Raw genomic sequence first — 13,413 nt, 5'->3', positions numbered from 1 at the left:
TTATAAGTAGGGTGATAAGCCCCGTTTTCCGGGGCTTTTCGGTTTTTGCCTGCCGCTGGGTGAATGGGTTCATGCTTTCATTGCCCGGGTTGGGTTGGAGTTACGCGGTCACTCTACTCTTAGATCGGGAGGGCCCAATGGAAAGCCAGGGAGGGTTTACGTGGGGGGGTGAAACGTGATTTACGTTTTATCAAGTTCCCCTGGGCTCTGCTCAGTGACAAGAGGGCGCTGGCGGGCGGGGGCCAGAGTGAAGGCAGGGGCACGAGGGGCACAGAATGGGTGCCAGGAGCGAGTAACTCGGGACCCTCGGTTGAAGCTCCCTCACTGGTTCCCCCTTCCGTGGGGTCCTCCCGGCCAGGAGAGGGGCCCCAGCGGCGCAGCCCCACCAGGCCTGACCTTGAGCGAGGCCAGTCTGGCTTCCGGCCACGAGACTGGATCTGAAATGGTGGAGAAATGCTGGTATTTCCCGGCTGACGTGGAAGGGATCAGGTTACCTTCTGGTCCCGCGGGCGGAGCGGGCTCTCCTAGGAACGGGTGGCAGGGAGCAGGGAGTGAGGGAGGGGCCCCAGCCGGCAGGCCGACGGGGTACCGGGGAAAGGCGGAGCGCGGCCCGGCAGCTCGGGACCGACGGGAGAGGGAGGCCGCGACGTGGAGCTGGTGGGGGGAGGCCGGCGCCAGACCGCCCGGGCCGGGGGCGGGGCAGACGCTGCGCCAGGCGCTGGAACCAGGGGCCGGAGAGGGGGGCGCGGGGCCCCGTCCCGGAGGCGGGGCGGGTGACCTCTGAGCCGCAAGGAGCAGATCGGGGCCGGGCGAGGGCAGGTGTGGGCGCGACGGAGGACGCCCACCCCGGCCCCGACGCCGGAGCCCGCGCGCCAGGCCCCCGGGGTCCCCTCCCCTCCGCTCCGCTTTCGTCCCCGCCCCTCTCCCCCCTGCTTCTCCCTCCCCGCCCCTGCCCCCACGCCCCCTGCGGCCCCGGCGGCCGGGCCCCCGCCTCCGCGCGCCATTCCTCCGGCTGCGCGTCCCGCCAGCGGCGCCTGGGCCATGGCGGGCCTGGGGCCGCGACCCGCCAAGGGCTACCGGGTGGTGCTGCTCGGCAGCGTGGCCGTGGGCAAGACGGCGCTCGCCACGCAGTTCGCCTGCGGCAGCTTCCCCGAGCAGTGTGAGCCGTCGGTGGAGGAGCTCTTCAGCAAGGTGATCGAGGTGAACGCGGCGCCCGCCCTGCTGGAGATCGTGGACACGGTGGGCGCCGAGCACCTGGTCACCCTCAAGGACCTGTACATCAAGAACAGCGACGGCTTCGTGGTGCTCTACAGCGTGTGCAGCGAGGCCTCGTTCGAGGCGGTGCGGCCGCTGCGGGAGCGCATGGGCCGGCTGCGGGGGCCCAAGGCCGTGCCGCTGGTGCTCGTGGGCACCAAGGCCGACCTGGACGCCCAGCGCCAGGTGCTGACGGCGCGGGGCCGCGCGCTGGCCCGCGAGTGGCGGTGCCCGTTCCTGGAGGTCACGGCCAAGAGCAAACTCATGGTGGACCAGGTGTTCACGCAGGTGGTGCGCGAGATGGAGGCCCTGGCCCCGCCCGAGGAAGAGGTCCCGGCCATCCCCACCAACGCGCAGGAGACGTGGCCATCGGAAAGGTTCATCGGCTGATGTGCAAACGGTTCATGATTCCTGTATTCATCGCTTTTCTTGATTTCTGAAGCTCACTTTACTCCTCTGCCTTTTTGAAGAAAGTTATCCAGCTGTAAACAAGTGGTTGCTTCTATATATTGACTCAGATCGGTGCTTCAGACTGTCCAGAGCTTCTTAAATATTTTGTCGAAAACTTTGTTTACCTCTGACAGTACTGGAAGAAGAAATTAAAAATCGATTTTTTTTTCCTGTATGGAGAGAGTATTACCCTTTTCTTCGAGTGGGATTTGTTGCAGGATTCTTTTTTTTTTTTTTTTTTTTGGTCATAATTAACACCTTCAAATGTCATCTGACATTTGACATTGATTGAGGAACATGACCTAAATCGAAGCTTTCCAATCCATGAGGCTTTCATGTGTTCCCCTCTCAATACAGCCTTGAATTGCAGTAGTAATATTTTCCTCTCTGCGTATTTCTAAATATAGTTATGACATACATAGCGTTGGTTTGAAAGGGATATTGTATACCCTGGGAGGGGAAACATCAACTGTGTACTCAGGCAGAGATAGTTGAGCTCTGCCTTCAGTTTTGTAATTGACATCTAGTCGATTTCTGCATCTGTAAATTAAGTGAAAATAAAATGACTCTAGAAGTTGATAGTTTTTAATATTTGTCTTTCTAGAACCTAAAGCTACAATTCCTAAAGTTTCCATACACCATATCTTTGCTTTTCAGTTATTTTCCCAGACAAGTTAGTTGCTAGGGTGAAAATGGCACCACATCTGTTTGTGTTTTGGCAGAGGTGCTTTCTGCAGCTAGTGTTTTTTTCCTTGTCACTTGCCAGAGTCGGATATGTTGTCTGAATACCTGCCTAGTTTAACAGTGACAGGGGTACTGAAGTAGAAGCAAAACGTGAAGAATCTTTTTGCATTGTTTTCACGTAACGATAGAAGAGACTTTTCTTGTACTGGTTTAAAAATATTATTGTTTTATAATATTAAAAACTGGTCTTTGATATGAGTTGCTTGTGTTTATTTGCACAAGTTAACAATTTTACCTCAGCTGTTGCAACAAAATTTTCAAATTTAGGAACCTAACTTAGCCATTTGAGCAAACTTCTAAAAACAATAAACAAGAAAGCTCCGTGCCTGTGATCTGAAATAATTTTGTTAAAGGAAAGTTATCTATAAAGTGATGGTTGTACAAGGCTCTGGGAGTTTTATTTACATTGTATATGATGTTTGACTAGAAGAATGGATTTTAACACAAAAAATATATTTTAGAACCTAACAGTGCCTGAGAGCCAGTCCGCCCCACAGGAGAGGGCTAGGCTGGGACCTCCCCTGTCTTTTATCCCTTTCTCTGTCCCCTGGATGTTGGGGGCCGGGGCAGTTGGGGTGCTTACTTTTGAAGCCTTGAAACCCAGCTAAGTCACTACTCTCTGACCCTCTGTCTCCTGGGGTCACTCCTCCTGGCGGTATTACCTCACACCCTTTTCCGGAGCCATCATTTCTCCAAGGGGACAGTTCAAACACAGGGAGGAGGGGAGGGGGCGGTGGGGTGGTGGGCAGGCAGGAAGCATCTCCTGGCCTCAGCTGTGTCCAAAGCTGCCCCCTCCTCCTGCAGAAGCAGAGGTTATAGGGCCAAGACTGTTCCCTGACTGGGTGTGGGCGGTGCAGAGAAAGCAGGGGGTGGGGCTGGGGTGGGCCGGTGAACAGCAGCCCCTTCCCAGCCCTGAGAGCTGGGCCCCCAGGACTGCCAGCTGGCGACTCCCCTCGCCCTGCCTGCCTTGCCTTTCTGACTCTACCTGCCTATGCTGAGGCCTCCGGGGAGGTTCTGTGTCCCTGGATCCCAGGCCCTCTGGATGTCAGGCCTGATCCAGGAAAAAATACACAAATAGCCATTTCTTCCTTTAAATTACTAGAACCATCTCAGACTACCACTCAGATCCAAGCGTCGGCTTAGAGCCCAGGGGTGTTCCTGACTGACTGGTCAACACAGGAATGATCAGGCTCACGTGATCAGCTCCTGTGACCTCAAGAATATGTATGAAGCAGCTTTCTGGGTGTAATATGTTCACACACACACACACACACACACACAAAATTAAAGACCCAGACACTAATTTTCTTTCTCTTCCTGCATTTCTAATTTCTAACTTATGCATGTTATTTACAAGTTTCCTGCAGTCCCTCTGGCCTCAACTGAGGCCTAAATAACTCTACGGTGAATTTGCAAGTGGCCGATATGAACGGTTGTCAGGGTACCACGTTACCCGGAAGCACTGTGCCCAGGCGGAGGGACCCATGAAACTGTGGCAGCCAACCTGATAGCTCGAAAGTGGTGTTCAAATCACAAGCCCTTTGTTTAGCACTGGGGAACGTGAAACTGGTTTCCATAGAGTGTGGGACATTCACTCACCCACAGGCAGGGTGAGTGCTTCTGATTCTCCAAATGCCCTGCAACTCAGGGCACGGACAGATCTTTTTCTTGCCAGTGCGTTATGGTTCAGTTTGTATTATTCAGATTGCTGGTGATGCTGAGAATTTTTTTGGCCTTGCCACGTGCCTTGCGGGATCTCATTTCCCTGACCAGGGAACGAACCCAGGCCATGGCAGTGAAAGCGCCGAGTCCTAACCACTGGACCACCAGAGAACTGGTGACACTGAGAGTTCTTTTGGAGGTTTTTAAATGACATTTGAGTTCCTCTTCTGTAAAATGCCCGCTCTTTTTGCCCGCTTTTAAAATTGTGTGATCCGTCCTTTTCTTCTTGGTTCTTGGCCTCTGAGATGCCCCCAGTGATCCCCACCTCCTGGTACTCATGCCTTTGTGTGGTTCCCTCCCCTCGAGTCTGGGCAGGACCTAGTGACTCTCTTCTAAGGAATATAACATAACAAGAGTGATGGGGTGTCACTTCCAAGATTATGTTCCACCCCTGCGCAAGGATGACACGCAAATTTGTGAAGCGTTCTATATGTTTTAGTCTTGGAAATATTAAATATGATAGGTAAAGTAAAACTTTTAAAAAACTCTAAAAAAAAAAAGATTATGTTCCAGAAACACTGATTTCTATCTTGCTCACCCACTCTGTCTCTTTCTCAGAGCCCTCGTTCCGGGAAAAGCAAGCTGGCCCGTTGTGACTAGCTCAGTGGAGAGCGCCTTGTAGCAAGGAACTGACGTCTCCAGCCCGCAGCCAGAGAGGATGTGACACCCACCGACAGCCTCACGAGGGAGCTCGGGAGGGGGATGTTTTCCCAGTTGAGCCTTGAGATGATGGCCACCCAGCTGACCCTTTGCTGCGGCCTGCGGGAGACCTTGAGCAGAGCCACAGAAACTGAGATGATGAATGTTCATTGTTGTACACCACTACGTTTTCAGGTAATTTGTTATGCAGCAATAGAGAACTAATATAGCTTTTTGGTATCTGGAAATGGGGTGCTGACACACAAATACCTAAAAGTGCAGGACTGGCTTTGGAACCAGGCGGGCAGAGGCCAGAAGGATTCTGAGGAGCGTTAGATAAATGCCAAATAACCATGGACAGACCATCAGTGGAAAGCTGGACTTTGAGGAGGCTGTCAGCGAGGGTTCAAAAGGAGGCGAAGAACAGGGGTTCCTGTTATGTAATGGCAGAAAGCTTAGCAGCTGTGTGTCAAATCTGTAGTTAAATGGAGAGCCCAAAAGGTGCCCATTGTTTTTTGTTTGTTTTTGTTTTTTTTAATAGGGCTTTATTTATTATTTATTTATTTATTTTTTATCTTTGGCTGCGTTGGGTCTTTGTTGCTGCACGCGGGCTTTCTCTAGTTCCGGCGAGCGGGCTTCCCATTGTGGTGGCTTCTCTTGTTGTGGAGCATGGGCTCTAGGGACACAGGCTTCAGTAGCTGTGGCACATGGGTTCAGTAGTTGTGGCTCAGTAGCTGTGGCACATGGCTCAGTAGTTGTGGGCTCTAGAGCACAGGCTCAGTAGTTGTGGCGCATGGGCTTTAGTTGCTCCGCGGCATGTGGGATCTTCCCGGACCAGGGCTCGAACCCATGTCCCCTGCATTGGCAGGTGGATTCTTAACCGCTGTGCCACCAGGGAAGTCCCTTGTTTGTTTGTTTGTTTTCTGGCTGCGCCATGTGGCTTGCAGGATCTTAGTTCCCTGACCGGGCTCTAGCAGTGAAAGCGCTGAGTCCTAACCACTCAACCACCATGGAATTTCCCAAAAGGTGCCCATTGAAATTCATGATCTAGATGGTAGATTTCCAAGCAAAGTGCAGAAGTTGCTGTCTGGTTTCTTCTTGCTGCTTATTGTAAAATGTGAGAAGAAAGAAATAAGAGAGAAAGAAATTGAGAGAACTGGTAAACAAAAAGGAACAAGTACTTGATGGTTTTGAGAATTACCAGTTTCTCCAAATGGCAAAAGGGGCTAAAATTAAGAAATGACTTCCAAGTGGATTTCAAATCCAGAAGAATTGGTCTAAAAATGAAGCCAACGGTGTGACTGTAAAAGCTTTTACAAAGACCTCAGAAAGATCAAAGTTGATACCTCAGAGTACCGTTCAGTCACACAATGTGTCTCTTAAGAAGACTGAGGTGAGCCCACAAATCCTCCCAGTCAAACAATAGGGCCTAGGTATTGTTCCTCAGACAAGTCGGTAGGAGCCCAAGGTGAAGCAGGGCTTATCTCAAAGACTTTTGTGGGTTTATCTTTTCTCTAATGGAGTTAGCCTCAAATCATAGGTGATCCACAAAGTTTTTGAAAGAATTGTATCAGCAAAAGCACTACCAGCTTGGACTAAAAGACACTGAGCCAGTTCAAAATGAACGGAGATTTTGGAATCACCCCTCCCCATCCCTGGTCACCCAAAATTTTACTGGAAGGAAGCAGGCTGAGAAAACTACTTGGTTTCAAACATGTGCTATCTTTCATTTAAAAAAAAAAATAATGTTTTAAAAAAATAAAAGGATGACTCAGAGGGTAGAATAAAGAGCTCAGAGGACAAAGCCCGAAGCAATGGAGGATTATTTCCAGGATTAAGACCAAACCAAAGAATTTCTTGGCTGGGTTTCAGAATTGCTATGGACTGGTGACTCTTTTGTGTTTCCCATCTGCCCCCCTTTTTGAACAGGAATGTCGACAGCAGCTCTCCTATGCCAGTTGCACCATTGTATATGCGGGGTATGTGTGGCAGGGGAGAGGTGGATAACCTTTCTCTTAGTTGCGTGGATCTACAGGCCAAGAGAAATTATATTTGAGCAGCTGTCTACTTAAGGAACTACACCAGAGGAGCCTCATCCCCACTAGACTTGATTTAGATGACAAGGTTGTAAACTTTAAGCTTATCAAGCATGGATGATTACTAATCCGTTTTATAATGTTAAACCAACATTGCATTCCTGAGATAAACTCCAACTGGCTGTTATTTGCTATAAATTTGATACATTTGATAAATCGGGTTTCCTAAGATTTTGCTTCATATTTTTGCCTCTGTGTTTACGAATGAGACTTGCCTACAGTTTTATTATACTGCCCTTGTTTGCATTTGGTATCAGTATTCTGTTAACCTACACAAAAATGTAGTGGGGGACTATTCCCTCTTTTTCTAGTCTCTGTAGGTTCTGTGTGAGATTGAAATGATCTGTTCTTTCAATATTTGGCAGGTATTGCTTGTAAATCCATTATTTTGAAAAGATTTCTAATGTCTTTCATTGTTACAGGCTTTACATTTTCTTCTTAATTTAGTTTCCTAGTTTGTATTTTTCCAGGAATCTATACATCCCATGTCTTTTCAAACGTGTTGGCATAAAATTGTTCATAACAACCTCTTACAAGATTTTGAGTAACCGTAGCATCTCTGGTTACATTCTCCGCTTTGTTCCTAATATTGTTTATTTATGCCCTCTCTCTAGCTCCAGTTCTTTCTCTAGTTCCTTCTCTATCTATCTTTGGTTTACTCCAAAATTCACAAAAGAAAAAGTTGATACATTCTCAGAAGAGATTCTAAGATGAGTTTATCATGCAGGATGCTCATTAAGAGATGCTTTTGGGAAGGACACCTATGGAAGGAAGGGAAGGGAAGTAGGAGGGCAGAGGGAGGAGTTGAGCAATGCAACCATGATAATGGCCCCAGCCAACCCCACAGGGATCTCCGAACTAGAATGGCTCTTCAGGTGTTCTGAGTTGGGTAAGAATGGCCAGGTCTTTATACTCCCCGGTCAGGTCAGTCACTGGATGTGTGATATTGAGCAAGCCTGCTCTATACGCTGAGGTAGTCCCTGATTGACAGCTGAAGTCTGTCAATCAACAGCCCTCCCAGCAGCTGAGGCAACAAGCCTGTTGAAGGAGAATCCGGGCAGCACCTCTGCAGTTCTTCATGGCAATGGTGGCGTAAATAAGTCAGATCTTTATTCTCCTTGGTTTGCTTCCAGTCTAGCTAACTCATGCCTCAAGTTTTTCTTTCTTATAACTTTGCTAGAGTTAGCCTGAAGCAGCCAACACATGCCACTTACTCGTTTTTTTCTAACTGCTTCCTTTACTACATGTACCAGTCAATTCAGAAGAAGGAAACTAGACTAATTATTTCAACAGAAAGAATTCAACATAAAGAATTATTCACCAGGTATCAGAAAACTGAAAAAGCAAAAAGGTGGCAATAATTTATCTCAGAGCTGGTATTTCAGGAAGCAGCGACCATGCCTAGTGCTGGGGGAACAAAGGTAAGAGGCTGAGATTATTAAAATTTAGAAACTTAGAGAAGGGATCCTGTAGGAACTGAGAGCCAGACCTCTGAGGAAGGCCATGCCTGATTTGTGCTGATGCCTCAGTAGCTGGATGGAGGGACCTCAAAGAGCTGAGATCCAACATCTCTGAGGAGAGGGCACCAGGGCGCTGGTGCTGGTATTCCAGAGGAGGAATGCAGTGAGGCTGGTTCTAGAAATGTGGGAAAACTGCAGACCGGAATCCACTGCTGCTGTTGAAATCACCTGCTACACTCACGGTGAAGCACCATTTCTCTGGCAAACAGAGAAGAATGAGTGCTTTTTCCCTCTTCCAGCTTTCCGATCGACATCCATTACTACTTTGGTGAGATGCTAACAGGCAGCTAGTTGGCAAAGGAGAAATGTGTTTGCAGAGACCCTGCCTTAGCATCAGAAAGCAGAGTGTAGAAGCGTGGGCTTGAAGGAGAGAGAATAATAGCAGTCCCCCTCTTTGACTGCTAAGCACCCATACATACACTTCTACACACACAACAACAGAAACAACTTTATGCTTCTACTGAACAAGATGTAACTATTTATTCTAAATTGAAAATGCTCTCCCCCTCATCCCAAACCACGGGGGACAAAAAGTCCCAAGAGTCATTGCATCCATCACTGGGATAAATTACAATATCCATCTCTGGACTGTGTTAATGACTCCATAAATTCAGGCCCAGTCCCATGTGAATATGCTGTTACCGAAAGACTAAATTTTAAGGTTCACCACCACTTGCAATCCTTCTATAAAATAATGGGAAGAAGGAGAGAAAGAAGCTATCAGTTATATGCATACACAGCCACATAACATGAAAGGAAGAAAATTTTCATGGCTACCATAGGCATTGTTTCTGTAACCCATCATAAGGCCATAGTTGATTTTTAAATTGTGATAAAGTACACATAACACAAATTTTGCCATTTTAACTATTTTTAAGTGTACCGTTTTGTAGTGTTAAGTATATTCATGTTGTTGTGCAACCAATCCCCAGAATTTTTTCATTTGTAAACTGGAACTCTGGATCCATTAAACAACAATTGCTCTTTGCCATTTCCCCCTCCTCCCTGTGCCTAGCACCCACCATCCCACTTCCTGTCTCTGTGAATTTGACTACTCTAGTACCCCAAAGAAGTGGAGTCAAACAGTATTTGTCTTTTTGTGACTGTCTTATTTCACTTGGAGTGATGTCCTCAAGGTTCATAATGTTGTAGCCAATGTCAGAATTTTCTTTCTCTTTAAGGCTGAGTAACATTCCATTGTATTATGTACACATATACATGTGTATGTATAGACCACACTTTGTTTATTCATTCATCCATCAGTGGACACTCGGGTTGCTTCCACCTTTTGGCTATTGTCAACAGTGCTGCTAAGAACATGGGTGTGCAAACCTTCTCTTCTGCTTTCAATTCTTTTGGATATGTACTCAGAAGTGGACTTGCCGGACCGTATGGTAATTCTAGGCTTAAGTTTTTAGGGATCACAATCCTCTTTTCCATAGCAGTACATCCTTACCAACGCCAGCAGAGCACACATGCTCCAATTATTCCACATCCTCATGACCACTTGTAATTGTCTTTTTTTTTTCCCCGTAGAAGTCATTCTAATGGGTGTGAGGTGATATCTCATTGTAGTTTTGATTTGCATTTCCCTAAAGATTAGTGATGTTGAGCATCTTCTCATGTGCTCACTATTTGTATTTCTTCTTTGGAGAAATGTCTGTTCAAATTCTTTGGCCATTTTTTAAATCAGGTTGTATTTTTGTTGTTAAATTTTAGGAATTCTCTTTAAATTCTGGATGTTAATCTCTTATGAGGTATGTGATTTGCAAATATTATTTCCCATTCTGTGGGTTGCCTTTTTACTCTCTTGATAATGTCTTTTTTTTTTTTTTTAATAAATTTATTTATTTATTTTGGCTGCATTGGGTCTTCGTTGCTGTGCGCGGGCTTTCTCTAGTTGCGGCGAGCGGGGGCTACTCTTCCTTGCGGTGCGCAGGCTTCTCATTGCGGTGGCTTCTCTTGTTGCAGAGCACAGGCTCTAGGCGTGCGGGATTCGGTAGTTGTGGCTCGCGGGCTCTAGAGCGCAGGCCCAGTAGTTGTGGCGCACCGGCTTAGGTGCTCCGCGGCATGTGGGATCTTCCTGGACCAGGACGCGAACCCGTGTCCCCTGCACTGGCAGGCGGATTCTTAACCACTGCACCACCAGGGAAGTCCCTTGATAATGTGTTTTGATGCACAAAATTTAAAATTTTTCATGAAATCCATTGTTCAGTTTTTCTTTTGTTGCCTGTGCCGAGAAATCACTGCCGAATCCAAGGCTGCGAAGACTCTGACCTATGGAAACACGGGGTGGGTCTATTCTGCTTGCTGGTTTGTGTTTGTCTTCATGCCAGCATTACACTGTTCTGGGCACCAAAGCATTGCAGCAGTTTTGAAATCAGGAAATGTGCTTTCCAGCTTTGTTCTTTTTCAAGGTTGCTTTGGCTGTTTGGGATCTCTTGACACTCCATATGAATTTTAGGATGTTTTTTGCTATTTCTGAAAAAATGCCATTGAAATTTTCATAGGGATTGCATTGAATCTATAGATTGTTTTGTGTAGTATTGACATGTTAACAGTATGAGGTCTTCCAATCCATGAACATGGAATGTGTTCCCATTTATTTGTGTCTTTAATTTTTTCAGCAATTTATTGTTGTCTTCATTGTACAAGTCTTTTTTTTTCTTCTAAAGGTCATTTTATTGTAAAACCATAAATACAACACTGACATGAAATCATTTAAGCAACTGATCCTCTCTAACCATTAAAAGGATGTCTTTTTGCCTTGGCATCAACCAACTGGGAAATAATGTTGCAAGAATTTGGCGGGTAGGGGTGCTGAATTCTGGGCTGAGGCTTTTGGCGATTTAAGGAAACAAGTGCAACCTTCCTCTTCTCCTTGGGAATGTCCCACTTTTGGACAAGAACAGACAGGTAAAAACAGCAACATTTAAACAGCTCAGTTTTAAATTTTATTATTATTTTGTAAAATCTTCTTTTCTGTTCCTTTCCTCCATTTGACACAAGTGGAGGAATTCCATGGGCATAGCCTATTATTTCATTTTTTTTGCTGTAAAATTAATCCCTTGATCAAAGAAATGTTCTGTGGGATAGCATGAAGGTCCATAAGGCGTACTGTAAATCTGTGGATGGTGGTGCTGGCAGATGCATTACAGGCAGTGAAGGCAAATCCATATCCAGAATAAATGTCTACCCAGTGAGGGCAAATTGCTGCTCCTTCCACAAGGGAAGAGATCTAATGTAATTGACTTTTCACCAAGTGACTAGTTGGTCCCTTGGGAAATGACACCATATTAGGGGCTCAGTATTAGTCTCTGCTGTTACTCAACAGTGATGACAGCCAAATCAGACTTGGTGAGGCCAAGTCCGTGATGTTGAGCCCCTTCATAGCCTCTGTCCCTGCCTCCTTGGCTGTTCTGCACATGGGCCCATTGAACGAGCACTTGGATGGACGGCTAAAGAGGCTGAACTGCTATGCACAGGATGTACTGTCTTGCTCAAGTGATTTATTTAATTGTTTAATTTTTTGGCCACGCCGCACGGCATGTGGGATCTTAGGTCCCCGCCAGGGATCGAACCTGCACCCCCTGCAGTGGAAGCACAGAGTCTTAACCACTGGACCACCAGGGAAGTCCCTTGCCCAACTGATTCTTGAGAGCCTCCTCTGTAGTAGGTGCCTTTGGGTGGGTATTCACATATGGTAAATTTTCTTCACAGTCTATGCCTATCCAGAGAGGTCCATCCTCATGTCTCCTCCCCAGATCACCTCTTCACTGATCTTTTTTTTTTTTTTAACATCTTTATTGGAGTATAATTGCTTTACAATGGTGTGTTAGTTTCTGCTTTATAACAAAGTGAATCAGCTATACATATACATATATCCCCATATCCCCTCCCTCTTGCCTCTCCCTCTCACCCTCCCCCGATCTTCCAGTCTTGTTTTTTCCAAGTCTCTGATGATCCAGCCAAGCTATTAGCAACTGTCCATGAGCAAATGTAGAGCCACACTTCTAGCCATCTTTCAGTCCAAAGGAATGCTTGAAATGGAGACCACTGGGAGGATTTTCCTTCATCACTCTCCTTTTTTATTTTATTTAATTTAATTTATTTATTTTTGGCTGTGTTGGGTCTTCGTTGCTGGGTGCGGGCTTTCTCTAGTTGCGGCGAGCGGGCGCTACTCTCTGTTGCGGTGCGCGGGCTTCTCGTTGCGGTGTCTTCTCTTGTTGTGGAGCACGGGCTCTAGGCACGCGGGCTTCAGTAGTTGTGGCACGTGGGCTCAGTAGTTGTGGCTCACGGGCTCTAGAGCACAGGCTCAGTAGTTGTGGTGCACGGGCTTAGTTGCTCCACGGCATGTGGGATCTTCCCGGACCAGGGCTCGAACCCGTGTCCCCTGCATTGGCAGGCGGATTCTTAACCACTGCACCACCAAGGAAGCCCCATCACTCCTTTAGGGCCACCTCTGAGTGGGACTGTAGGGCCGCAGCCATCCACTCCTGGACCATCTGTAAACCAGGATCAAGGTTTTTCCTCCTCAATCTACTAGTCATAAGGACCTCCCTGTGAGCACATAGGTGTGGATCGTGGGTGAGGAGACACAGCCTATCAGCACATTTCCACAGACTCTTTAGGTACGTGGTCTACCTTCAAAGGCACTGGACAACAGTTTTACCAAATGTTTTGCCATGGTAGCACAGGGCTCACCGGCTTCCCAGCCCACCTAGATGCATACTTACACCAAGGGCAAAGCAGCCCCTGCCATCTGGGAGCCGGCCTGGCGCTCACAGCTACACCATGGCGTTCTCCTGTTGAACAAAAACAAGTTCACAGAACATGACCTAGACGGATCAAGACAAAAACAAGAGCGCCCTGTCATCATGTCTAAACACAGACAAAAATACGAATACTTTCAAACCACAAAAAATGACCAAACATTCCCCCTCTCTCAGCTACTGTGAGTGATGAATGCTTCTTTACCACGTGCAGCC

The 13,413-nt window shown here is 47.2% G+C and overlaps 1 protein-coding gene across 1 annotated transcript; it reads left to right on the top strand.

The window, feature by feature from the left end:
• The first annotated feature begins 224 nt into the window (after window positions 1-224).
• On the top strand, window positions 225-2,293 carry LOC133085722 (ras-related protein Rap-2a-like). Its single transcript, XM_061182912.1, has one exon. It carries the CDS (start codon window positions 1,042-1,044, stop codon window positions 1,642-1,644), a length of 603 nt encoding a protein of 200 aa, XP_061038895.1. The 5' UTR covers window positions 225-1,041; the 3' UTR covers window positions 1,645-2,293.
• The last annotated feature ends 11,120 nt before the right edge of the window (window positions 2,294-13,413 follow it).

The sequence above is a fragment of the Eubalaena glacialis genome, chromosome 2 (assembly GCF_028564815.1).
Source record: "Eubalaena glacialis isolate mEubGla1 chromosome 2, mEubGla1.1.hap2.+ XY, whole genome shotgun sequence".
In the NCBI taxonomy this organism is placed as follows: Eukaryota; Metazoa; Chordata; class Mammalia; order Artiodactyla; family Balaenidae; genus Eubalaena; species Eubalaena glacialis.
Note: the sequence above shows the minus strand (reverse complement) of the source record. Positions and strands in the feature narration are given on the sequence as shown.